Here is a 26,381-nt window from a genome sequence, read left to right as displayed (position 1 = left end):
GTTACACCTAAAGTATTGAAATTTTAAAAAGTAAAGGATCATGTTCTACAAGTTATACATTTCAACACCACACATTTGTATATGGGGTTAGTATATTTCTTCGGCGTTTGTTTCATGGTCAAATGATAATGAAAAACAAAGGATAACTATTTCTCCAGTCTAAGATGAATCTTTATTGTTTGGAGTGTTTTGCCCAATGAACACCATATATCACTGATATTATAATTAATTGTGTATGTAATGTATTTGCTTATTACAACTGCATGCAAGAAGAAAGAAAACACTGATCATACATGAATTAGAAACTCCAACCGGAAGTAATCTTAAATCTTGCAAACGGTGCGAGATATTGAAAAAAAAATAATCGAAAAAATCTCCCTTATGGTATCCGTTGCCGATTTTTATCAAGACGTCCTTCAGGTGTGTCGGTAAAGGGACATGTATATACACAATTGACAATTTTGAATTTTTAGCACACATGACTGGCGAGCTGGTGCACCTGCCTATTTGATCGGTAATGGTCTACGACAAGACAAGTTGAGTCCTTGGTAGTTATTACACTGAATATTGTTGACAAACATGGAAAATCTATCAGCTGGAAGGATTGATAACGACAAAACACCCTTACCTCCTAAACCAGCTCCCAAGCCAGGTATGAAGATAATCTACTGCTAGAACATTAAACATGTCATTAGCAGGGGTGTATACCCGCCTAACATTTTTATGATCAGCGCATATAAGAGTAGGTATGCGCTATATTTTTGAAAACAGTTAAGCATAATACCCACCAAAATTTATAGTACTCCAATACTGGGTATTAAAGTATGGGGTTAAGTTTAGAGTTACCCCAGCGTAGTCCTTTTGTACGAGTGGTCCCGGGTTCCGGGCAACCCCACTAAGTAAAGGTACTTTCATAGGTGCAGATTAAGAATAGTTCGTCAATTTAAGAAAAGCATTTGAAAAGGAGTTTTACGATGCCCGCTCCAGCCAGGATCTTTACGAAGACATGGGAAATTACATTCGATTGATTTTAACAAAATAGATCTCCGAATTTCTCTAAGCCTAAGCGAGCCTGACCGCACCCTACCGTACGCTACTATCCTTTCTAGGCGATCATAAATTCAATCCCCAACTGGAGTGAGTATTTCTCCGGCATTTACCAAAGCATTTTTCTTATATAGTATACATGAAGCTGCATCAGTTCCCGAAGGAGCAGAACGCTCATACTTTTAGTGATTATTCATTGAAAAAAAAAAAAAAATGAAATGAAATCTTTGAGTTTTACGTCCCGCGGGTATGCCGGTTGGGCTAAAGGAGACGGTGATAATGAGTAATGAACGAAATGGTGGAATGAAGAAAGTGAGAAGAAACGGGAGAACCCCGAGAAAACCCACCGCCACGGTGTTTGTCCACCACAAAGTTCACTTGGCGGGGGCTGGGATCGAACCCGGGACCCCAAGCACCAGAGGTGAACGCTCTACCACTGAGCCACCCCCAGGATTATTCATTGAGTATGTACGAACTTACAAAGGGGGTAACAAAGCGACTTTTATTTACTTATCGACTGATACGAAAATAAAAAAGAACGTACCTGTACTTTATATCTGCATGTGTAGTGCCCTTGTACTTTATCTATGACTGTGTGTGGGGGGGGGGGAGGTATTTAACGCATATCGCATGTCTTGTACACATGGATACTTCTTACTATTGCACTACTTAGAAAATTTATGGTATTTCATGTAGAAGTGGTAATAGAACACAGAAGAAACGCAGATCAGGGGGTTCTCGGGGAATTTAACAAATGTCTTGTGCACATGGATACTTCTTACTATTGCACTACGTAGAAAACTTATGGTATTTTATGTAGAAGTGGTAATAGAACACAGAAGAAACGCAGATCAGGGGCTTCTCATGTATACTATTACCCCCTGACAAATGTTCTAATAATGCGTACAGAGTGATTATCATACAAAGTGATGTTCTCTGGAAATAATTATATGGTAATTATTTAGAGATGGGGGGCCAAAATTAGTAAAAAACAGGATGATTCACAGAAGAAGTGAGTTCATAATGGTGAAAAAATATCGTATCATATGCAATTGTTTCATCATAAAATTCACTTTCTTGTTTTAAAAATTGTTTCTTACGTAGGAGTTCATGGATGCTGATTAACTTTACGAGAACTTTCCCTTACGTGTCTGAACGGGCTCGGGCCGTAAATTTTTAACTATACAACTATATTCCTCTAACCTAACTTTGTAAATATACTATACAACAATATTTATCGGACCGTTCTTTCTGGAGAATTTTTAAAGCACAACTGCAAAATTAAACCTCTAATTGGTCTAAATAAAAAATACAATTTTGCATTAATTATTAAGTTTCTGTAATTCGGGCTTTTTCGGGCTCATTTGATTATCACGTGCTCGCACCTAAAGGCTAAAACATATTTTTTGAACTCGGATCGGGCCTCACATTATAAATTCACAGGCCGGGCCGGCTCGGGCTAAAAATTCCGGCCCGTGCAGATCTCTAGTCTCAAGTGAGATTGTTATTTAATTAAATCAAAGCAAGAGCGCAGCAGGGAGTCCGCGCAGGGTGCGTTCACAGGGAGCAGGTATATATCGACGAAGGGTATGTGCATAAACGAAGATAGCCTAATGCAAAGAAAGAAAAAAAAAACTTTATATTAAATAAAATCACATAAGTTAAAGCACTTGTAGCGGTATCATGCTTATAACTCTATACTTGTAAACATAAAATACAAGTTTCCTACATCGTGCAGAAATATTTCGCCGGAGGAAATTGGGATATTACGTAGCATATGCAGTCATTCATTTCAACCGTAGTATAGCGCTTGTAATCGTTTTGTACTTGTATACATGAAATAATGTTTTTTTCTATTGTGAAAAGTTCCTTCGACAGTGAAATTTAATATCGTACACAATCTTCTTCCATACGTATTAATTTATTTTAAACTAAAATTACCATTTTTATGACGGATTATTCTCAATCAGTACCCTTGCCTTTCTCAGTACCCACATATCAAACCATCTGCATTATTATTATCTCCTTTTCACTTTTTAATCAAGGCGTCCCATGTTCAACTCTCGGTCGAACCACAACCTTCTTGAAGTGAAAACCAAATAGTGGTTTCGATGTCACTTTAAGTGAAAGTCTTCTCCTTGATGATCTCGGTATTAAATAAGGATGTTAAGCCTAAACATACGGAAAGAAAACCAATTTGTTATTTCGGCTTGCCTGAATGGCTGTTGTTTTATAAAGAAGCCAAGGTTGCTTAAATATATTAAGAGAAATTGGCAAAATTTATCGACTACGTACGTAGCTTCCAACATTAGCTTCCATTGGATTTTCAATTTTAAGTTTATTGAATGCTATCCACATACTTAATTTGTAATTTAATATCTCAGTTTTAGCGTACTAATTATGATATGTTGACCTTAAGATTTTACATGCGAAGCAATAACGTGATTTTCCGGCTATTGCTTTGCGTTTAGAGTAATAACAGAATTTCCTCGATGGCTAAAACGGGAGTTTCCCGATTTATATATAATTCTGCATAATGGTTTCACTTCTGCAACTGTTTATCTTTTTGTCCTTCTGAAATAACTCTTGACAATTATATTAATAAGTATGTAAAGATCAGTACAACGTATTTTTATCAGGAGCCCTTCTTGAGTGAGTCGGCAGACTCATTGCATTTGTGGCCAATCAATGCCGGTTTCAAGTTCAAATGAAGGACAATTTCTCTCAAATGTAAGCCGAGAAGCGGTTTGGATTCCGCCTTAAGCTTATATGATCCCTTCCAGGGTAACTCTGTTGTTGCATAATAACACCAAGGCGAAACAAACTTATTTCTGTCCATATGTAATATAAATACATTGAGCAAATTATTTAAACAAAAAAAAAAAAAAAAGATTTAAACAAAAAAACTTTTTTTTTCTTCTTTATTTTTCAATAAGAACCATAGTTTTCCAACCCTGGTATTCAATAGGCACATCTTATCACCTTGTGCAGGTTAACAATGAATGAGTCAAATAATTTCGTCACTTCCACATTCAGCTTAAGTGCAAGCATGTAAAACTCACATTTTCGGTTCCAAACAATATGTTTGCTAGGTAAAGAAAACATAGGCTGATGTGTCTCACATTGTTTTCATTTAAATATGTTTTCCTTCCTTACTTGTCTTTGATCTATTTGCTGTTTATAGTTCCTCTTTCAGAAACTTACACAAATAATGCAATTCTGCCTTTCATTATATTATTTATAAATCAATACAAAACTAACCATTGTAGGTTCGATATGTACTTCACATCTTTGGAACCCACCGGATATAAATGAACATCAAGTAATGGCAGAAATTAATAACTACACACATACTACTGTGTTCCGCATAAAGTCGATTCCTAATATCTTTAAACTTCATTCTGATGGCGACTTACTATTTTACTAATTATGCTCGCACGAGGGGTTTATTTCTTAATCCAGTACCAAGTGTGGGTATCTAAGGGATGAAAAGCAAATAAGTATTAAGTCACGGCTCCGGTAACTCTGGAGCTGGAGCTATTTACTGTGAATGTAACGTAGAATACCTTGGGAGAAAGATGTTACAGAGTTTATATTGTCTAATTGCTTCACTTAAGAAGGATTACAGGCATTTACATTAATTGTGGTAATTCCATCGTGTTACGTATATTTGATGTATGGCTCATTTGGAGCAATTATACTTTATGGCATTATATAAAGGAACTTATATGATAACTAGAATTAGAACTGTTTGAATCCAAGAAGACCGGTGAAAAAAGCATAAATTAAACAAATTTAACCACATGTAGTATGAGTTATAATAGAACCGCGGCTTCAAAACAACTTTGTAGTCCCTTCTTTCTGATATAAAAATTATACTCGTGGTCTATCTAAATTGTGTTCCCTACATTCGTAAGCAGCATCTTGAGTTTAAAGACCTTGACAGCACTGCAACTTTATGAAACATGGATCTAAAGCTTAATCAACTGTTAAAAATTATATCCACAAATGTTTATACCCCCACATTCAAGGTACGGCGCACGGAGATACTGCGAACAGTATCGGTAATATGCAGTTTCGATCCTATTCCGATTTTCTCTTACCGGTACATATCTTCAAAAAAATGATTGTTACTTAATGTGTGTGAGTAAGCTCCTTCGTGACTTAGCGGTTAGCGTACGCGCTTTTGGCGTGGGAGACCCGGGTTCGATTCCTGGTGGGAGTTCATGTGGTTCGGATCCCACGTTAATAAGTAGATCCACGTCTCATATAGCCTCGCTGCTAAACGGGACGTTAAACGCAAAATCAACTCAACTCATTAATATGTGTGATTATAGAATAAGTGTTTTCCATTGTTTCAATCGTATGCAGGTAAATACTTCCGATCCTATGCTGCTCCGGTAGTACGCCGTGTAGGGGCTATGCTGTTTCGATCGTACGCTGTCAATTTTACACATGTAATCCGTCCATCTCACTTACTCTTATACAACTTTCCAAAATTTGATTGTTTTTCGATGTTTGTGATACTATAGCGCCCGTGTTTCCAACACTGCATAACGAGTGCATTATTGTAAGTTTTCGTTCTACGTGTATATTTAAAATATGTAAAAACATAGTGTCATTTACACTGTTAATCTAATTGTATTGCAGAGTATGTCGAACAGAGTCCGCGTGCCGATATTTGCATGGTATGAAGTTTCAGAGCATATATAACATATATAACTTAAGAGAGGCCGTGGTGGCTTAGTGGTATAGCGCTCACCTCTGGTGCATAGGATCCCTGGTTCTATCCCAGCTTCGCCAAATGGACTTTGTGGTGGACAAATACCATGCATGTGGGTTTTCTCGGGTTCTTCCATTTCCTCCCAGTTCTTCATTCCATCAATATCACCGTCTCTCGTAGATTCGGTGCATAAAAAATTGTGGGACATTAAACTAGAAAAAAAAAGAAAAGAAAAAAAGATTTGATCCCTGAGTCAGTTAGAACGGTTACTAAATATACCGTAACCAACGATGACATAGACAAATGAGGGGAGTAGTAGCTAAATGATTCATTCATGATCAACTATTCCAAATAGATGTCAATATATAGTTTTCTGTTTATTGCTTCCTGAAGTTTTAGCGCCTTAGATATCAATTGCTGCTGAGCCATAGTTTACAATGCAGAAACATTCTCAGCAGCGCGTAATAGGGAAGATAAATTTAAACTACTACTCTATGCATAGCGCAGTCAAGTAAAACCTAGCCACCTGACATTGCTGACGCGTTGATGGGCACCGTGTGTATTGAGGGCCTGCAGGAATTAACCATGTAGGGATCACAGATCTTTGTGCAGAATCTTCCAGTAGTTGGTTACGAGATTTCCAATTGTTTGCTGGCTCCGACGATGGATGTCTATGTAGACTTCATGTGAAAATTGCATGAACATGCTCCACTCTTTCAGTATTTACTGTGAAGAGCTGGATGACCTTCCCCTTACAGATATAGAATCTTTCCTTCAAAACAGAATACTACTTACAAACTGTGTGCTCACTGGGTGGATTTTTATCAAAAATTATGTTGCACAATGACAAACTGGTTGACGTGAAAATCGAGGACAAAACCCTCTCTCTCCTGTCTTCATTAGAAGAGATTTTGTTTCATGTTAGCTGTGCAGCTTACTGTGTAACTGTTTACTAGGCACTTGAAACGTTTTGGGTTTTCCTTTCCATTAATATGCACTTTTATGCACTTAAGTGAGTTATGAGTATTTCTAATCGGGAGGATATTTTGTATTTGTAACATTATATAAGAAATACACAATAGTGTATACAATACACATGAACTGATTTTTTTGTGTCTAACAGCTTGACAGTCTATGCAGTTGTGCCCCTTACTTTGGTGTTGAGGTCTGTGAAGAAATCGATTACGTTATTCGAATTCTATGTGAGAGTACCCATGTCTAAATTTAACTTTGACTCCTTTTTACTGATGCAGAAGGTTTCACATCGCTGTCTTTCAGTATTACTTTAAAGCTATGAAACGAACCATAAGATATCTGCATTTATATATTGCATGTTTCTTGTAAGGTTTATTTTGATTCATTTTATTTTGATCTTGTGAACAGTAAAATTAGCAAAAAAAGCGTCCATTTAGTTAAATCAACTATTTTAATAAACAGGATAGAGTATAGATTTGTTTTGTTTTATTTGCCAAAACATTAAATGTGCATACCAAATAGTTTTATTATTATTATTATTATTATTATTATTATTATTATTATTATTATTATTATTATTTAATTTTGTATTATTTATTTTCATTTTACAGTATGTTGAGTTGATGTATATAGTTTATAAATAGCATCTTGTACGCAACCAATGTTCGCTCTTCATTTGCTTATTTTAAATTTCTTTTCTTTTTGTAGGAAAGGTGAAAGTTGTGAAAGCATTGTACAATTATACAGCACAGTATGTGAGTATTATGCTCGCTGTATCGAAATATATAAATTATAATGTGTTTCATAATGTTAAACTGACACAGTCCTGGTTACATTTTTAACCATCACATTCGATTTAAGATATGCTTCACTTCATCTGGGTCTTATAATTATTGAATAATACGTTCTAGTCAGCAGTGTTAAGCTCTTGTCGATAAGAGAAGAAAATATTTTCTAACCAGAGTTCTGGATTTAAGCAAAACGGTTAAGGAAAAACCACATCAAAGAATTATACGAAATACTATCTTAAGAGTAACAGCTATGGCGAGTATTCAATTTAACCATAACTTAACATGTACTTTGTCTCTTCCCTTTCATTCTCTATGGAATTCGTATTTCATCTTCAAAGAAAATGATAAGTTAATATACATACTTCGTCATAGTTTATGAATATATCAGGTAGAATTAAGAATTAAGGAACTAAATAAAATTACCCCCTGTATTTTTGAAAATTTCGTTGACCAAGAAATCTGAATTAGGCATGGAATGACTGAGGAACGCATCATCAATCGAGAAAGGAAAAAGCTAATATGTTAAACATTATGCCTATATATACATGTGATATGGGATGTGATTAACGGAGGAAGTTCAATCTCATTTAGAATACAAGGAACATGGTGGCTGAGTGGTAGAGCGCTTACCTCTGACACGAGCAGTCCCTGGTTCGATCTCCGGCTAAATAAATTTGTAGTGAACAACATCGTGTACATCGGTTTTCACGGGGTAAGCCTACTCCCATTCCCACATTCTCATTCCACCGTCATTTACTTGGCTTAATCATCCATCTTACTTTTTCCCTTAGTCTAATGTGCATAATCATGGGACGTTAAACTAAAAGATTTCATTTCAAGAGTACAAAACATACTAAAGACAGAGAAACTATACTCATTCATAAGTTTCTTACAAAGCGCACAATCCTATAAAACCATACTCCCTGGCGCAACAGTTCGCAAAAGTGTTTGACTGGCCAGACAAGCTGTACTTGATAGTGTGCTCGCATAAAAGTCCGATCGTTGTTTACTTTTGGCCTTCTCGATCGAAGTTTGCCAGCATTTAGTTCAGTAATTTCACGATTCTAGATCACTTATAAAATTTTGAGTCCCCAACGGCCAACGAACATGGGACCACATGCCAAAGGCGAATGTGTTAACCATTAGATTTTATAGAAGGAAATACACTTTGTGATCAGAAGTATCTGGACACCTGGCTGAAAATGACTTACAAGTTCGTGGCGCCCTCCATCGGTACTGCTGGAATTTAATATGGTGTTGGCCCACCCTTAGCCTTGATGATAGCTTCCACTTTTGCAGGCATACTTTCAATCAGGTGCTGGAAGGTTTCTTGGGGAATGGCAGCCCATTCTTCACGGAGTGCTGAGCTGAGGAGAGGTATCGATGTAGGTCGGTGAGGCCTGGCACGAAGTCGGCGTTCCAAAACATCCCAAAGGTGTTCTATAGGATTCAAATCAGGACTCTGTGCAGGCCAGTCCATTACAGGGATGTTATGGTCGTGTAACCACTCCGCCACAGGCCGTGCAGTATGAACAGGTGCTCGATCGTGTTGAAAGATGCAATCACCATCCCCGAATTGCTCTTCAACAGTGGAAAGCAAGAAGGTGCTTGAAACATCAATGCAGGCCTGCGCTGTGAGAGTGCCACGCAAAACAACAAGGGGTGCAAGCCCGTCCAATAAAAACACAACCACACCATAACACCACCACCTTTGAATTTTACTGTTGTCACTACACACGCTGACAGAAGATGTTCACTGGACATTCGCCATACCCACACCCTGCCATCGGATCGCCACATTGTGTACTGTGATTCGTCACTCCACACGACTTTTTTTCCACTGCTCAATCGTCCAATGCTTATGCTCCTTACACCAAGCGAGGCGTCATTTGGCATTTACCTGCGTGATGTGTGGCTTATGAGCAGCCGCTCGACCATGAAATCCAAGTTTTCTCACCTCACGCCTAACTGTCATAGTACTTGGAGTGGATCCTGATGCAGTTTGGAATTCCTGTGTGATGTTCTGGATAGATGTCTGCCTATTACATTTTACGACCCTCTTCAACTGTTGGCGGTCTATGTCAGTCAACAGACAAGGTCGGCCTGTACGCTTTTGTGCTGTACGTGTCCCTTCACGTTTCCACTTCACTATCACATCAGACACAGTGGACCTAGGGATGTTTACGAGTGTGGAAATCTCGTGTACAGACTTCTGACAGAAGTGATACCCAATCACCTGACCACGTTCGATGTCCGTGAGTTCCGCGGAGCGCCCCATTTTGCTTTCTCACGATATCTAATGACTACTGAGGCCGCTGATATGAGTACCTGGCAGTAGGTAGCAGTAGAATGCACCTAATATGAAAAACTTATGTTTTGGGGGTGTCCGGATACTTTTGATCACATAGTGTATGTATGAATAGTTTCTGGCCATGTAAAAGTAATGAAGAAATTGAGTAAGTAGTTGCCGAAGATGCGTATGTTGATATTTATGTATTTTTCAGCAATAATACTTAGCATTTTTCTACCCTTTTGGTTTTCAGAGCTGGTAACACTGCTATCACTTTCGGTTTTAAAAAACGTAACTAATTGGCGGAATGCAAAGCATGCTATATTTTATTAATTATATTTAATAGGTCCCAAGTGGATCTGTATCCATGATGATCTTCTTACCTCTTTACTTTATCTGCAAATATTTATTTGTTTTTTGAAATTTAGTGCCCCTCTTCAGCATCGAGACTATATGAGACGTGAAGCTACAATTTAAGGTGGAACCTGGACCACCAAAACGAGTTCATTTTTTTCCACTGGGAATCGTGCCCAGGACCACATGTACCCAAGGCACAGGCACTAAGCACTAAACTAGTGGGGAGGACTTGTTTGAGAATAGTATAGAAAAGTAAGAAATTGATCATATATGTTGGTCGAGACAGATCATAATTACATTGAGTTGATAGTCTCTTATAAGATAAATAAACTAAGAGAACTTCTTAAAATGATCAACACTAGAATCAAGAATGAAACTTCTAGATTGGTAGGCGAGAAGAATTCTCTTATTCTCTTAAAAATTTGTTTGTTCTTTAGCATACGCTTCATTAGTAACACATGTGTCTTTGCTTAAACACATATTATAAAAAGAAGTTAACATAGCCGATATTTATTCTTTTTCAATTGTAAGAAGTTTTATTATGTGTTTATTTATTTAAAGCAACAGAAACAGTAAATTAATGGAATCAGATATCACTTTCGTTACCATACTTGTACACTATACTTAAACGAACACTCGTACATTGTTTCCAATGCTTTTAGAAAACTAGTTTTCTTTCTTAACAGAATTGGTATCAAGCTGAATTTTATGCTGTACAAGGCGTAGTTATATAGCGAGTCGATACCGTCTTATCGTCCTAATTTCTTGAATTACCCCTCAGTTATAAGAGAATATTCTCTTTGCTTAATGATATAACTATTTCGGTTCCAACTAATTGTAATATTAAATTTATTTGTTATTCTATAAAAACAGAGACTAGAGGATTTTGTTGTATTTTCTGTATAAAGCAGAGACTACCTAGTATCCATGAAGTGGTTCGAGTCAATTACAATATAACTTCTATTGTCGAACTGTGCCAGGTGTTGAAATTCTGTGAGCCCTAATGATTATTGGATAAATATTGTAGTAATTACTATACAGATATTGTAGAAATGTGTGCTGAAGATAGTAGAACCTTATAAAATCTAAGTACTCTCGTATTCTGAACATTAATTGTCACAGGTTCCAATAAATGACTATTTAATAAGTTAAGAATTATCATTGAAACTGATTACTTTCAGTATGTATTAATGTCTAATCTATATCCATTATAATATTCATGATGAAACTGTATCTTTTCCAGGCAGATGAGTTGTCCTTCTCAGAAGGTGACGTGTTATATGTATATGATCAGGTATCTGATCCAAATTGGTGGAAAGCACGGTGTGGAGATAAAACAGGACTTATTCCCAGTAATTATGGTGAGTTTAGGTACTTTTTCATCAGCTGGTGTTTTATTAATATCTGTCATGCATTTTCGAGTTTTCTTGGAAGTTTATACTAAAAATGAAGGGGAAGGGGAAAAAAGAAGGAATGTCACAAAACTGTATTTTCGAGAAAACGGCGTTTTAATATTGAAAACCACGCAAAAAGAATAGGATTAGTTACATATTTTTCCCCTTTTTACATAGACATTTCTACATCTACGCATGCATAGCATATACAGTCAAATAGTGCCAAGAGTCACCAACAGATAGGACAAAGCACCCGAAAAAGCTCATACATGGACATTCCTTATTTTTTTCCTTGCCTTTCCAATCATGATATAAAAAGTCTACATTTTATTTTCATGAGAATATTCCGTACTTCTTTCTTTCTGTTTTGTGTAATATCGTACCCGTATGATAGTTAGTTGACAGTATAAATAATACTAGTGGTACAAGTCACGTTCTTATTCGAGTCTCACAAACTGCAAATTTTAGTAATGCGATTTATATTCTACCTTGCTTTCACTTTGATGTAATTCTTATCACTGTAATAAGTAGAGAGGGGAGGAAAGTTATTTTTCCTATAACATCAATCTGGCATCTTGCAGTTGGGTGAAAATGTTAGTTAAGTCAGAGTGACAATTGACTGTCTATTTTCCCGAATATGGTGTAAAGTGTGTTGCATTTTATTCAGTAATTAGTATATTGTGCGTATGCATGTCTTATTCTTGTATTTCTTTTTGTAAACTTTTTTGTCTCGTATAATCCCCATGCAATGCTGAAAGTAACAGTGAGAATGTTTTAGTAGATGTGTGTAAAGAAAAGCTACTAGTTGTTATACACAAGTCCAGCATTATTGAACTCTCGCATGGTATCAACCGTAGAGAAAGGTGTATATCTGAGGTCATTTTTGACCCCAAAATGATTATACCAACTGTTGAAAATAAAATGGAAAATATATGCATAAATGTAATAATGGTTCTATTATCAGAACCATGTACATTTTTGAAGTACAATTCCATTGTTGCAAACATTATAAATCAATTATATAAAAATATACAGTATAGTGTTGCTGATCCATTATTTTTGTAATAAACACTTGTAGTCGAGAGTCAGTGTCTGGAAAAGTCTCCAAAATAAGAAGTTGGATCAACCCGAGAGAGTAAAAGCAACCGGTGGGACTAAATCATCAAATCCACTATCCTGATCATTTCTAGACCGCCGGTCGCTTGATGCGAGCGAAAGGTCACCCCGTACATCCCCTCCCCCTCTACTAGGGCTAAAATGAACGTTTCAAATAAAAGGCCATATCTCCGAAACTAATCAAGACATTAATGAATTTCTTTTTCTAGTTTTATCTCTAAGGTACGCTCTACGATTTTGTCTATTCATACTTTGGATAGTCTCAAAAGGTTTTTCGGAAAATTTAACTTCAACATTAAAAACTGACATTTTGTCCTTAATATTTACTTTTTTGCTCTGTATCTCCCCAATGAGTTGAGATATGGAAAGAACATCCCTAATTAAATTTGTAGAGCATTAAATTATCTTTCCAATGGTACCAATATTGTTAGGTTTAGTTCCAAAAACAGCCGTACAGCGAGATAAGATTGAAGGGAAGTGCACTTTGATTCGAATGCTGATGCTCCGAGTGGCACCACTGAATTTCAGCTCACGTCTTTCAATAAAGGTGTTGTTTCAGAGATGAAACCCGATTTTTTTCCCTGTATTTGAAGAACAGTTCTCACCCTTCTCGCTGCAGCTCTTCTGCACGGTCATGATCATTTCTAGATCTCCGGTCACTTGATACGAACGTGCGTTAAGGATCACAAAATTTGAGATAAGTAGAGATGTCTTTTATAGTATTAAAATCCATTTATAGTTGATATTCAGGTTGATTCAGATTTTTCGACTCTATTTGTATGCAGTATTTGCACCGGTCGTTGAAAATAATTCCATATTACTTTAACAAAAATGTTTATCTTACCATAATGAAAAAGCAGAAAATATAAATAAGGTAAGAACATATGTAAAGATGTCTTAAGTGAGGCCAAACACCATTTACAGGTGATATATAGGATGATTGATAACATCGTTGTACACCTGAAGGATATTTCTAAAATCAAGAATGGTCTGTACATTCTCAATGGTCAATTTAAAAAATGTTTTTGCAAAAACCTCAATACCTCTATTTGTATGTAATTAATGCGAATATTACATCGAACTTCATTAAATAGTTACAAATTACTGGAAACAAGCAAAACTATAATAATGTCCTACATTATCATATCAAATCTGCGCAAAATAACATATCTCTTTAGTCTTTTGAATCCTCATCAGATGAATCATTTTCTGGTACATAAGTGTTTATAAGTAAGTTATAACACTTGTTACCATTACAGCTACAGGTTTTCATGCACTCCACTGAAGCCCGCACACAGTTGCAATTGTTTGTGTCTCACATATGTTTACATGTACAAGACTAACTCTGGGCAACTTTTAACCATAGACTTCTGAGTGGTCCATTTGGGCACCAATTTTCCATTCGTAGTTTGCCAACCAAAATGTTCGAGTTGAAGGAAGTCAGTATTCGAGTCGCTGGCGTGCCGCTAAATGTATGTTTGAAGATGTGCTTGCTTGATGTGGAGCATTAGAGTATACTTCGTTGGTGGAAGATGGTCTGCTTTTTTGTGACCGACCAAATCAGCGCAGACAGCACTGATCGGTGAATCGGTGTAGAGATTCACCACAAATTCTTCTGCACGTGCTATCGTCTTATCATCCACATTACTAGATACTAAATTGCTTCGCAAATATGATTTTTAAAAATATACATTCCATGCTTTCTGTTTCCTAATGTCTGCGAACTGATTTGGCAGATATTTTTGTAAAATGTGTGCTGAACTTTCTAAACAGGGCGTGCTCACGAATTGATGATTTAGTCGACCATTACAGTCCATGTTCTATTAAAGGAGATACAAGATTTAGGCGAACAGCAACTATTTACTAACAGATCCGGAGAAATATTGAAGGTCGAGATTGTGCGCTTCCTCAGCATTGAAAATGTTTTATTGATTTGCCTGAAAACAAATCTGACCTTGCAGCATTTCTTTCTTTAGAGCTGATTAGGTTCTGCAGGCAAACATTGAAAGACGAACAGTTAAACACATCAGGTGGATTTACAGACTTACTTTACATGGAGTCATCACAGGGGAAAGACCTACCATTTCTGAAATATAATCATGAATAGGCTGATACGAGGATAATACTTCACGCATATCACGCTTCCAGCTGCGGTTATAAGCAGCTTCTCATTGACTCTAAAGACAACGATGTTTTTGTTCTCCTTATACTTTTTTTTTTTGGTTAAACAATTAAGGCAGAAGATTATGGATGTCTGCTAGAACAGCAGTAAAATTACAATTTACTTCAATCTACACAATTGTGAATGAGCTCAATTATGATATATGCCATTCCTTGTCAGCGTTCCATGTACTTACTGGAAGCGACACACCAGTTACTTCGTAGGAATTGGAAAAAAGAAAGCATGGAATGTATATCGTAAAAAATCATACTTCCTAAGTAACATAGGATCTGGTAATGTGAATGAAAAGACAATAGAACGCGCAGAAGACTTTGTGATGAATCTCTACACCGACTCAAAAAAAAAAAAAAAAAAAGGAAAAAAAAAAACAATCAATTCTGTCTATGCTGGTCACAAAAACTCAGATCAACTTCCAACAACGAACGATACTCTAATGTCCAACATAAAGTGAGCACACCGTCAAACATACATCTGGCGGCCCGCCAGCGACTCGAATATTGACTTCCTTTAACTCGAACATTTTGGTTGGCAAACTACGAATGGAAAATTGATGCCCAAATGGACCACTCAGGAGTCTATGGCTAAAAGTTGCCCAGAGTTAAAGTCTTGTACATGTAAACATATGTGAGACACAAACAATTGCAACTGTGTGCGGGCTTCAGTGGAGTGCATGAAAACCTGTAGCTGTAATGGTAACAAGTGTTATAACTTACTTATAAACACTTATGTACCAGAAAATGATTCATCTGATGAGGATTCAAAAGACTAAAGAGATATGTTATTTTGCGCAGATTTGATATGATAATGTAGAACATTATTATAGTTTTGCTTGTTTCCAGTAATTTGTAACTATTTAATGAAGTTCGATGTAATATTCGTATTAATTACATACAAATAGAGGTATTGAGGTTTTTGCAAAAACTATTTTTAAAGTGACCATTGAGAATGTACAGACCATTCTTGATTTTAGAAATATCCTTCAGGTGTACAACGATGTTATCAATCATCCTATATATCACCTGTAAATGGTGTTTGGCCTCACTTAAGACATCTTTACATATGTTCTTACCTTATTTGTATTTTCTGCTTTTTCATTATGGTAAGATAAACATTTTTGTTAAAGAAATAAGGAATTATTTTCAACGACCGGTGCAAATACTGCATACAAATAGAGTCGAAAAATCTGAATCAACCTGAATATCAACTATAAATGGATTTTAATACTATAAAAGACATCTCTACTTATCTCAAAATTTTGTGATCCTTAACGCACGTTCGTATCAAGTGACCGGAGATCTAGAAATGATCATGACAGTGCAGAAGAGCTGAGGCGAGAAGGGTGAGAACTGTTCTTCAAATACAGGGAAAAAAATCGGGTTTCATCTCTGAAACAAAACCTTTATTGAAAGACGTGAGCTGAAATTCAGTGGTGCCATTCGGAGCATCAGCATTCAAATCAAAGTGCACTTCCCTTCAATCTTATCTCGCTGTACGGCTGTTTTTGGAACTAAACCTAACAATATTGGTACCATTGGAAAGATAATTTAATGCTCTACAAATTTAATTAGGGGTGTTCTTTCCATATCTCAACTCATTGGGGAGATACAGAGCAAAAAAGTAAATATTAAGGACAAAATGTCAGTTTTTAATGTTGAAGTTAAATTTTCCGAAAACCTTTTGGGTCTATCCAAAGCATGAACAGACAAAATCGTAAAGCGTACTTTGGAGATAAAACCGGAAAAAGAAATTCATTAATATCTTGATTAGTTTCGGAGATATGGCCTTTTATTTGAAACGTTCATTTTAGCCCTAGTAGAGGGGGAGGGGGTGTACGGGGAGACCTTCCGCTCGCATCAAGCGACTGGCAGTCTAGAAATGATCAGGATAGTGGATTTGATGATTTAGGCCCACCGGTTGCCTTTACTCTCTCGGGTTGAACGAAACTTAATAACCACGTGTTCTGCCTCTCGACTATTGCCAGCGGAAAGCTACCTGCAAGAAAAATAAAGAAAACGTTGAAAGTCGTATATTTAGAACCTGACCTCATTTTAAAAATGCGAAATTAGCTTACCACCAATGGTCATATAACCATGAATGTGTTACACAATTATACTAAACTGTCCGCAGAAAGTTTATTTGGAGGATGAGAAGCGTACGCCAACTTTAAAACCATTTCTTTATAGCGAAAAGTGGCGTAGGTCAAAAAAAAAAAAAAGAAAAAAGTTACAAGTATGCCTTTTCTTGTGAAATTTGTTACTTCCAACTTTCTCCAGCACACTTTCAGTCATGATTAATTTCGTATTATTCAACAGAGAATAAAATGTAAATGTAAATAAATTATACAAATTATCAAAGCTCCTTTCGTGCTAAGCGTTTAGCGTATGCGCCTTTGGCGTGGGAGATCTGGGTTCGATTCCCGGCGGGAGCTTATGGGGTTCGGATTCCACGTTAATCAATAGGTCCCGTCCCATATAATCTTGCTCCTGAAAGGGACGTTAAAATCAACTCAATATACAAATTATTAATTTTCAAGATACATTTATTAAGCATCGTCATTTTGAAAAGAAACTTCTGTCGATTTTGTGTGTATCTTATACGCAAAAACATTTTCTGTAAATTATTTTCTACCTAAAGAATGTATATAGATCTGTAAAAGCATTGTCATACAGTGTATAGATGTAAGTACTCTTTAAGTAAGATGCTTATTCTATAGTTTTAAATATCATCATTCGAGTAATGATCAGTTTACATCTCACCTTAGTTACGCAAGACATATCAAAATGAACAGACATACTTAACAATCGTAAAAACAGAGAAGTTAATATCGATAGTTACATGTTCTGCACCAAACAAATATATACATCAGTTTCAAACTTACACATATTGAACCATATAATTCTGTTGCTTTGTAATGCACACTAATGGACGAAAAATGGACGAAACCAGCGCATGTATAACGTATATGTTTATTAGTTGAAACATAGAATTCAATAATAGTTTAATATTTCATAAGGATTTAATTTAATTTATTTTCTATACACTACTTTATTTTGTTGTAGACTTACTGATACACACTAACCACTAAGTGATTGCGATGATACTATGATTTGCCTTATTGTCTGTATGTACTGGAAAGTTTTATATTGTTATTTTTACGTTGTAACTTCCAGTGGAGACCCAAACAGAAGAGATGGTTCTTCCTTTGCATGAAGCTGCCAGACGAGGAAACTTGAGTTTTCTCCGCGAATGTCTTCAGCAAGGAGTATCTGGCACTGGATTAGATCGGGCTCATAACACACCACTCTACTGGGCTTCTCATGCTGGACACGTCGAGTGTGTTACAGAACTGTTATCTTTAGCAAGTCCAGCTGTAAATGCCCAGGTGAATATATAGATTATTTTACTTTTGCTATTCATTAATTATACTTCATTTGTTCACGTTGTTGTAGTTCTTATGATCTTGTCTTAGGTTGATAGAAGTAGTAAGAAATAGAACGAAGTATGAAAAGCTAACCAGGGAATTATAAAATGAAAGAAAATGAAAATCGCGAGAGAATCATGGTGTTAGCTCAGAATCGGTGAGAACCGAATCCACAGAGCGCACATTGAGGTCGAATATGCGGCAGAATAAATGCTTTATTTCTCTCTCCTAAACAAATTATTATGTTAATCCACATCTCAATATTTAAAAACTAGAGAATACATTTATCATTGAAGTGCCAAGGTATTTGCTTGGTGGATGATTTGTCTTGTATCTGTGTTTAATCGTTAAGTTTTATGTTGTCGCTTTTTCTTAAACCTCAGTTAATGAAATAGGTTTCGCCTATTCATATTGCCGTTATTCCGGGTAAAGATTCTTTCTACCGTACTATTACAATGAAATGTATTTAATTGTGTACAGTACCAAGTTTATTTCTGTGGTAAACACGTCTATGCTTAATACACACCAAATTCAGCTATTTAAGAGCTGCGGCCATTATGTGTAATATGAAACTGAAGTTATTATTATTATTATTATTATTATTATTATTAATAATAATAATAATAATAATAATAATAATAATAATATGTGTAGTCTCAGGTAACGTACTGTTAAGCAGAAAGTTTCATTATATTGTATATGGCACAAAGTGAATTCAATCTGATATAACGAAATTATTTCTTATATTAACGAATGAAGGAATTATTTCTTGTTACGATTCATGTAGCTTCACTGAAATTTATGACATTTTAATCTTTCACGAATTAGAGAATCAGAAAAATTTCCAGTGAAGTTTTGCTCTGTGTGGACTTGAAAATAATAGTACTGCTCAGCAAGCCATTGACATTTATATATGTGAACTGTTGTATATTCAAGATGTCAGGAAGAATAAGAAAGTTTCCAGCTCCTCGAGCTATCAGGTCGTGCCAAACATGTTGGAAGGACGTAAAATGTGTATCCCTAAACTTAGCTTTTTAAACCAATGCTTCAAAAGTAGAATCTTTTCTTACTGAATTTCAGACTGATGCTCTTCTCAGTCTATTTCTTTACAATACTATCGGCTGTGACAAGAAAATGTATTGTAGAAGTTTCTAAAGCCAGAAGCTTTCCATTCTTCGTGTCTATGAATGCGAATTGATGTAGAAAATGAAGAAAATATTCCTGTGAAAAAAGTTGACATCAGTGCTATATGCAGTGCCATTAAGAAATGTCAACCAATAAGAGATTTGGGCATTTTGAGTTTTCGTCGAATTTACAGAAATTTGTTCTGAAACTTGTTGGAAATCACCTTTAAAATATAAATTGAGTAGAACTCTTAAGTCTTTGGATCCTAGTGTTTCTACAGGATCTGATATTGGAGTGAATCACATAAATTCTCTTTTAGCTGAACTAATTAAAAATATTTGGGTAGATCCCAATGGGACAGATGGAGTTAGGAGGCAGTTCAAAGAGTTGTATTCGAATTCAAATTGTAAAATATTTATGAGTCAGTATTCTAGAAACGGTTAGCATTTGGATGACTTTTGCTTTAAGAATTTGAATCCTTTAGAGTACGATGATCTACGAAATGTTAAAATGGTCTTTATTTTCTATCATGGAAATTCAAATTTAGAAAGAGAATTTTCATTCAATGCGGCATGTGTAACAGATAATTTAAAGGAACTGTAGTGGCACACAGACTTGTCTACGATTCAGTAGTTACTTGTGGTGATCTTAAGAAATTATCCATAACCCAGTTCATTAATCATTTTGCGTGAAATCCTCGTGTTTGTTTTTAAGAAGCAGCAAATCAACGGCGAAGGAAGAGGAAAAGAAATAGAAAGAAGCTGAAAACAGGAAAATAGAGATTATTCTAAACGAGTTTGAAACTAATAAGTTTAAAATAGTGGAATACGTGCGCAATATTGATGAGCAAATAAAGCGTTTGAAGAAGTAAAAGAATTAGGTAACACTATTGCTTTTAATGTATGCTATATTAATCTTTGAATCTGTCTAGCCTTCCACAGCTTTAATTTCCAGTTGGAGTTAGCCTATCTGTTACTAGTCCCCTGAGAAATATTTTCTGAATCCACTTACCCACTCTGGGGATAACTTTGGATCACTTCCATGATATTATGCGGGTACATTTTGTATCACTAAGATACATGTATGCGGATGCAAAGTGATCACAAAATTCCACTAGTGCTTTACTGGATGTGTCTCATATATCGTCGTACTGTTTGCTATCTGGTTTGCAATATCACGTGGAACGAGCTTATGAATTCTATACTGAAATCACTTTTCTAATTGGAGCTCCAACTTAATAAGAGGATTTATTATTGTAAGACATCCACATGCAAGCAATGCTTGTTGGTATTTTTGGGTTCTCCTTGTCTATAAAATACTTGACTTTTGCACTACTTCATCGTGTTGTGTTGTTGAATATGTATTAGTAGCATTTGTACTGCTTTTTAGTAAGATGTAACGTCCTCTGTCCTCTATTACTTCATTACTTGACGTAAACCATTCCAAGAAATGACACATCCTTTTCCTCTGCACTTTTTTTATGTTTTTATATGAATACACTTCGTCGAAAAAGCAATTAAATCTCTCAAAGCGCATTTACTTATAGAGGAATCGAATCTGTAAGTACCCAAATATCGCTGTTCTAATAGCATGAAATCTAGTGTTATATACGACGCTTGTGGCTACGTAATCAGAACTCATAATTTGCATCTAGGGCTCATTGTGTCACCATAAACGTAAATTAATACTTGTACTTTTGTAAGCTACACTTTTCCGTTGAAAGTGAAAATTTTATTGTCTCCAAATTCACACTGGAAAAGTAAGTATTCAGTTCTTGTTCCTATAGAGATTGATATATTGTGTATTGTCGCAGCTGAGTTTTTGCAGATGTAATTTTAATCGTTCATATTAATGCACAATTAATAATAATAATAATAATAATAATTCCATTGAAGGGTCGTGAGGTCTTCATTTCTTTTAGATCCTCTGGCAGGTCGAGAAGCGTCTTTTTTGTTTTTTGAATCTATTAATTTGTCTCCACTCTGGCCAGGGAGTGTGAATCTTTTCTTTGCTTTGTTGTTTTTTTATGGCACCTTCTTCGGATAATTGTCCGAAGAATTATGTGATTTAGCTGTGTATGGAAGGCAGAAGACAGTGAGATGTATTTTATGTTCGAGCAAAAGTCATTTATCTTGTTTTGAACAATATAATGATGGAAACAATGTTCATGTAAATGATTACAAGTGTAATATTTGTTTTTTGAAATTGAAAATTGGCCAAGATCTATCTCCTGGGGTGGTCGGAGGTTCAACTTTGGGTAAATCTACTGATGATTTTGCAAATGTGCTAGCGAAAGAAAATAATCTGTGTTCTAAATGTAAAGGATCACTTACTGATCTTGAATCCATATCTAAGTTGTTTGAACAAGGATAAACAGAATAAGACTAGAATTACAACATGAATTTGACATAATAAAGAAGGAGCTTGATCATTTGAAAAAAGAGAACTTTGAGTTAAAGAAGGTACTTTACTAAACAAGTTGGAAGTGAAACAATTTTACCTAAAACAAATGAAGACTCTGTATGATAAAATGACGTAAATGATAAATCAATTCCCTGCATTAGCAATAAGTAGTGAAGGTAACAGGGATGAAGGTCTCCTTCAATCTCCTCAAACTTTGACTCAGGTAATTTCAAGAAACAAGAAACGTATACAAAGTGAATCAACTAAAATTGTAAACTAGGTTCAATCCCTCAGTCGAGGTAGAAGAAGTTGAGAATATTGTAAAACAACTTAATGTAACTGAAGTGACTTGTACCAAATTGAAAACAAAATATGATTCTTACTCTTCTTTCCATGTTGAGGTAAATGAACAAGACTTTTCTATTAAGTGATCCTGAGGTGTGGCCTAGAAGTCTTTTAATTGGTCCTTTCTTTGGAAAATTACGGAATCAGGATGAACTTCCTAGGAATACTGACTCTCATGCTAAGCATGGAGAGTCTTAAAATTTGGTACCAGAATGTTCGTGGACTGCGTACTAAAAGTAATGAGTTCTTCTTCTCAATTTCTAGTTGTGACTATGATATTGTGGCTGTAACCGAAACTTGGTTATCTGAAATTCATAATGATCGGGATTATTTTCCAGATACTTATACTTGTTTCAGAGCGGACAGGTGCTATGGTGTGGAAGGAGGTGAAAGAGGAGGTGGCTCTTTAATTGCTGTCAGAAATAATTTTCAGGTGTTTCGAAGATATGATTTGGAAAGTGTAAATGAATGTGTTTGAATTGAACTTAGGTGTAAATCAACTAATTTCTTGTGTATATTTTCATCCAACATTTCCTCTTGAAGTATTTGAGAACTATCTAACTTGTATTTCCAGTAAACTTGACCTGTTAAAAAATGATGTATTAATTTTTGGAGATTTTAATATATCCAAAATAGATTGGTTAAATAAAGAGCCTTTACCAGGAATACACTATTACTCTAAAGTCAGGTTTCAGTTATTGTCAACTTTTTTGGATAATACGAATCTAAGTGTTGAACCAGTGGTATCAGATTTAGATTTAGTTTTAACTAACGCATCTATAGTGTCCGAAAGACACGATGAATATATGGTAGCTCCTGATGTACACCATTATTCAATTGTAACGAAAGTATTTTTATCCAATGTTTATAAAGTATATGAGTCCACTGAAAAATTTTTATATTCTAAAGGTGACTACTTATCCTTGTATCTTCAAATTGCTAATGTTGATTGGTCTAATATATTGTTAAGTGATGATCTCAATTTAGCAGCTCGCAAACTAGAGGAAGTTATTAAATCTGCGATTGAATGTAATATTCCTAAATCTAGGCCTAAAAAATCTAAATCTCCCTTATGGTATTCAAAAAAAATCGATCTCTTTATTGAAAATAAAAAATCAGGCTCATAAAAAAATACAAAACTTCTCTATATGAAAATGATTATGTAGTCTTTTCTAATTGTAGAAGAGCTTTCAAAACCCAATTAAATGTGGACAGACAAATTCATTTTAGTAAAATTGAAAATGATCTTAAAATTGCTCCTGAAAAATTTTGGAAATACGTAAATGGCCCTAAAAATAAGGTAATATCTCTCGGTTAGTGTTATTAGAAATCAATGTTCATTTGAAGAATTTGGTCAAGTTAAACTCCCAGAAATTACTCCTCAACATGTATTGTAAGCTATCAGAACTTTAAAGATTAAATCGTCAAGTGGGTTAGACGGAATTCCAGCTTTCATTATTAAAGGAATAGGTGAAATAATCGCACCAGTATTGTCTTGTTTGTTTAACTGGAGTCTATCCACTTGTAATTATCCTGATGTATGGAAATTGGTTTCTATAACACCCATACCTAAAACTAATGGAAAGTCTATTAATGATTTTCGACCAATCTCTGTAATGAAGGTAATTCCGAAAATTTTTGAGAAAATAATTTATAAATATGTTTATAATTAAGTAAAGAATGAGATTAATATAAACCAACATGGATTTATGGCTGGTAAATGTGTAATAACTAATTTAGCAAGTCTTATGCATTATACCCTTCCAGTTATTTGGGCGGGTGGTCAAGTTGACGCTATTTACTTGGACTTTGCTAAGGCATTTGATAAATTACCACACCATTTACTGATAAACAAATTAAAAAGTTATAATCTGCCTAACTGTGTTATTGATTGGTTGATTTTATATTTAAATGGAAGGAAATTTGTCGTAAAATATAAAGGGAAACTGTCTGCTATTCATAGTAATACCTCCGGGGTACCCCAGGGTTCTAATCTTGGTCCACTATTGTTTTTGCTGTATATTAATGACATTTGTGTTGATTTAACTTGTAAATATCTGTTATATGCTGATGATATTAAAATATTCAGTCAAATTAAGTCAAAACAAGATCAAGACATTTTGCAAAAAAATATAGATATCATAGTTAAATGGTCCGAAGAGAATTCCCTACCCCTGAACTTTAACAAAACGCAAGGAATAACATTTTCAAGAAAAATTAACCCTTCCATTTACAAATACAGGATATGAAATCAACATATTCAATTCGTTAAGCATGTAAGAGACTTGGGAGTAATATTAGATGAAAAATTGCTTTTTCAGAAAAATCTCCAGGTTATCATCTCCAAAGTTAGGAGGAATTTAACAATGATTAAATGGTTATGTCGAAATTTTACTAATATTAACACCTGCAAAATTCTCTATATGTGCAATATTAGGTCTCATCTTGAATATTGTACAGTAATTTGGAATAGTGAAGCAAAATATTTTAGTTCTTCACTTGAATCAGTTCAAAATTCATTCCTAGCCTGGTTAAAATGGAAGTTTAAAGAAAAAGGAGGGGCGAGCTTGTCAGACATAAGGGTGGATCTTAATCTTACCCCTCTGTCTGACAGGCGTCGGCTCTTTGACTTGAAATGTTTCCATGTAATTCTGCATGGGGATTTTGTTCTGGAGAACTTTTTTTCTTTAAAAATTCCTCACAGAAACATTAGGAAATTTGTTCCGTTTATTAGTAAATATCTAACTAGGTCTTCTATACATAAAAGTATAGAAACAGCTAATAACTTTTATCCAGTTCTAGATTTGTTTCATAAGAAATTCAAGAAGGTGCGTGAATTATTTTTTAATTTTTTAAATAAATTATGAAATGTCTTAACGTCTTTAGGCTTGCAACTAATTCTCTTAATTCGGTTTTGTATTCTTTTAAGTATTGTATGGATTTGTTTTATATATATATATATATATATATTAAAGCCAAAATTGTAAGAATTTTTTAATTATGAACAGATACACATGTTTCTTATTTTTATTATATTTCTGGATGTCATTCAGTAAAGTTTGTAGGTGCCATTTGAAAGATTCTTTTATTTTTTTTTGTTAGTTTTTTTTATTGTTCTCTCGTCTTCATTTTCCTATCATCTTTTCTTTTCTTCTATGTTTAATTCCTTCTTTACTACGTATATTGTATTAAATAATAATAATAATAATAATAATAATAATAATAATAATAATAATAATAATAATAATAATAAAGAAACTTGGTCATGGATTTTGTATTTGTGTCATATGACTTTTTTATGCTTATTTTTTCGTCATTATTATTATTAGCCTTGTTAATCTGTGTATTTTACCGAAGCGTTCAACTTAGAAATATTTATTTTCATATTGTATTAACAGCTACAAAGTGTATTTTTGATTTTTTTTCTTTTATTATTTTGTAAACAGTTACAACTACATGGTTAATAATAATCCAATTTTGAATTTTACTTTGTATACTAATCCTATATGCTATACCTTTTTTATATATATGCATGTTAATTATGCTTCTTTTTTCACTAGTTTTTGTATTTCCAGTTTGTAACAGATACTGCATGTTTTTTTTTCAATAAATATTTTATCTTTTTTATTCATTTTTGTATAATCAGTTGTATAATGTTATTCTATTTGCATGCGACCTATGTAAAACTTTTTTTCTTTCTTGTAAGGGGCACTTCTACTTCTGGCTGTATTGCTGTTTGCTTCTAATAAACATATTTCAAACTATTATTAAACACGGACAAAAATTTTATTGCAACTGTATAATAGGAAACACACTTTAATCTCTAGAGGCTTTTTTTTAATAAACTATAGTAGATGTATATCATAAAATGTGACTTGACTTTAGAATTTATAATATAACTTAGTAATTGTTTTTATCTTTACTTTAATTTTTGACGTTTCAGTGTTTTAAGAATTGACATAGACTACACCCTCAGACTTTACATTTTTATTAATTGACGTTAAAAGGAAATTATTATTTATGTCTTTTTCTATATTATAGAGTTACAATAATATTGAAGTATATGAGAAAAATCTGTATTTCTGCTACATTTCTGCTCTCATGTGTTCTCAGCATGTAAATAAGTTTTATTATTAAGGTTTAAGGTTTATTATTATTTATTGAAAATTAATATTTTAAACCCAGTAAAGAAACAACAATAGCATGATATGT

At 34.5% G+C, this 26,381-nt stretch overlaps 1 protein-coding gene across 1 annotated transcript in view; it reads left to right on the top strand.

The window, feature by feature from the left end:
- The first annotated feature begins 498 nt into the window (after positions 1–498).
- LOC145678464 (osteoclast-stimulating factor 1-like) overlaps positions 499–26,381 on the top strand; it is a 42,158-nt gene continuing 16,275 nt past the window's right edge. Inside the window, exons 1-4 of the mRNA XM_081748629.1 lie at positions 499–652; positions 7,454–7,500; positions 11,427–11,544; positions 18,046–18,257. Of these exons, the coding sequence (XP_081604755.1) occupies positions 580–652; positions 7,454–7,500; positions 11,427–11,544; positions 18,046–18,257 (450 nt within the window). The 5' untranslated portion in view covers positions 499–579. The remainder of the gene's footprint in view (positions 653–7,453; positions 7,501–11,426; positions 11,545–18,045; positions 18,258–26,381) is intronic.

This window comes from Thermobia domestica, chromosome 2 (assembly GCF_964235325.1).
Source record: "Thermobia domestica chromosome 2, izTheDome1.hap1.1, whole genome shotgun sequence".
Lineage (NCBI taxonomy): Eukaryota > Metazoa > Arthropoda > Insecta > Zygentoma > Lepismatidae > Thermobia > Thermobia domestica.
This window is presented reverse-complemented; position numbering and strand designations above follow the sequence as displayed.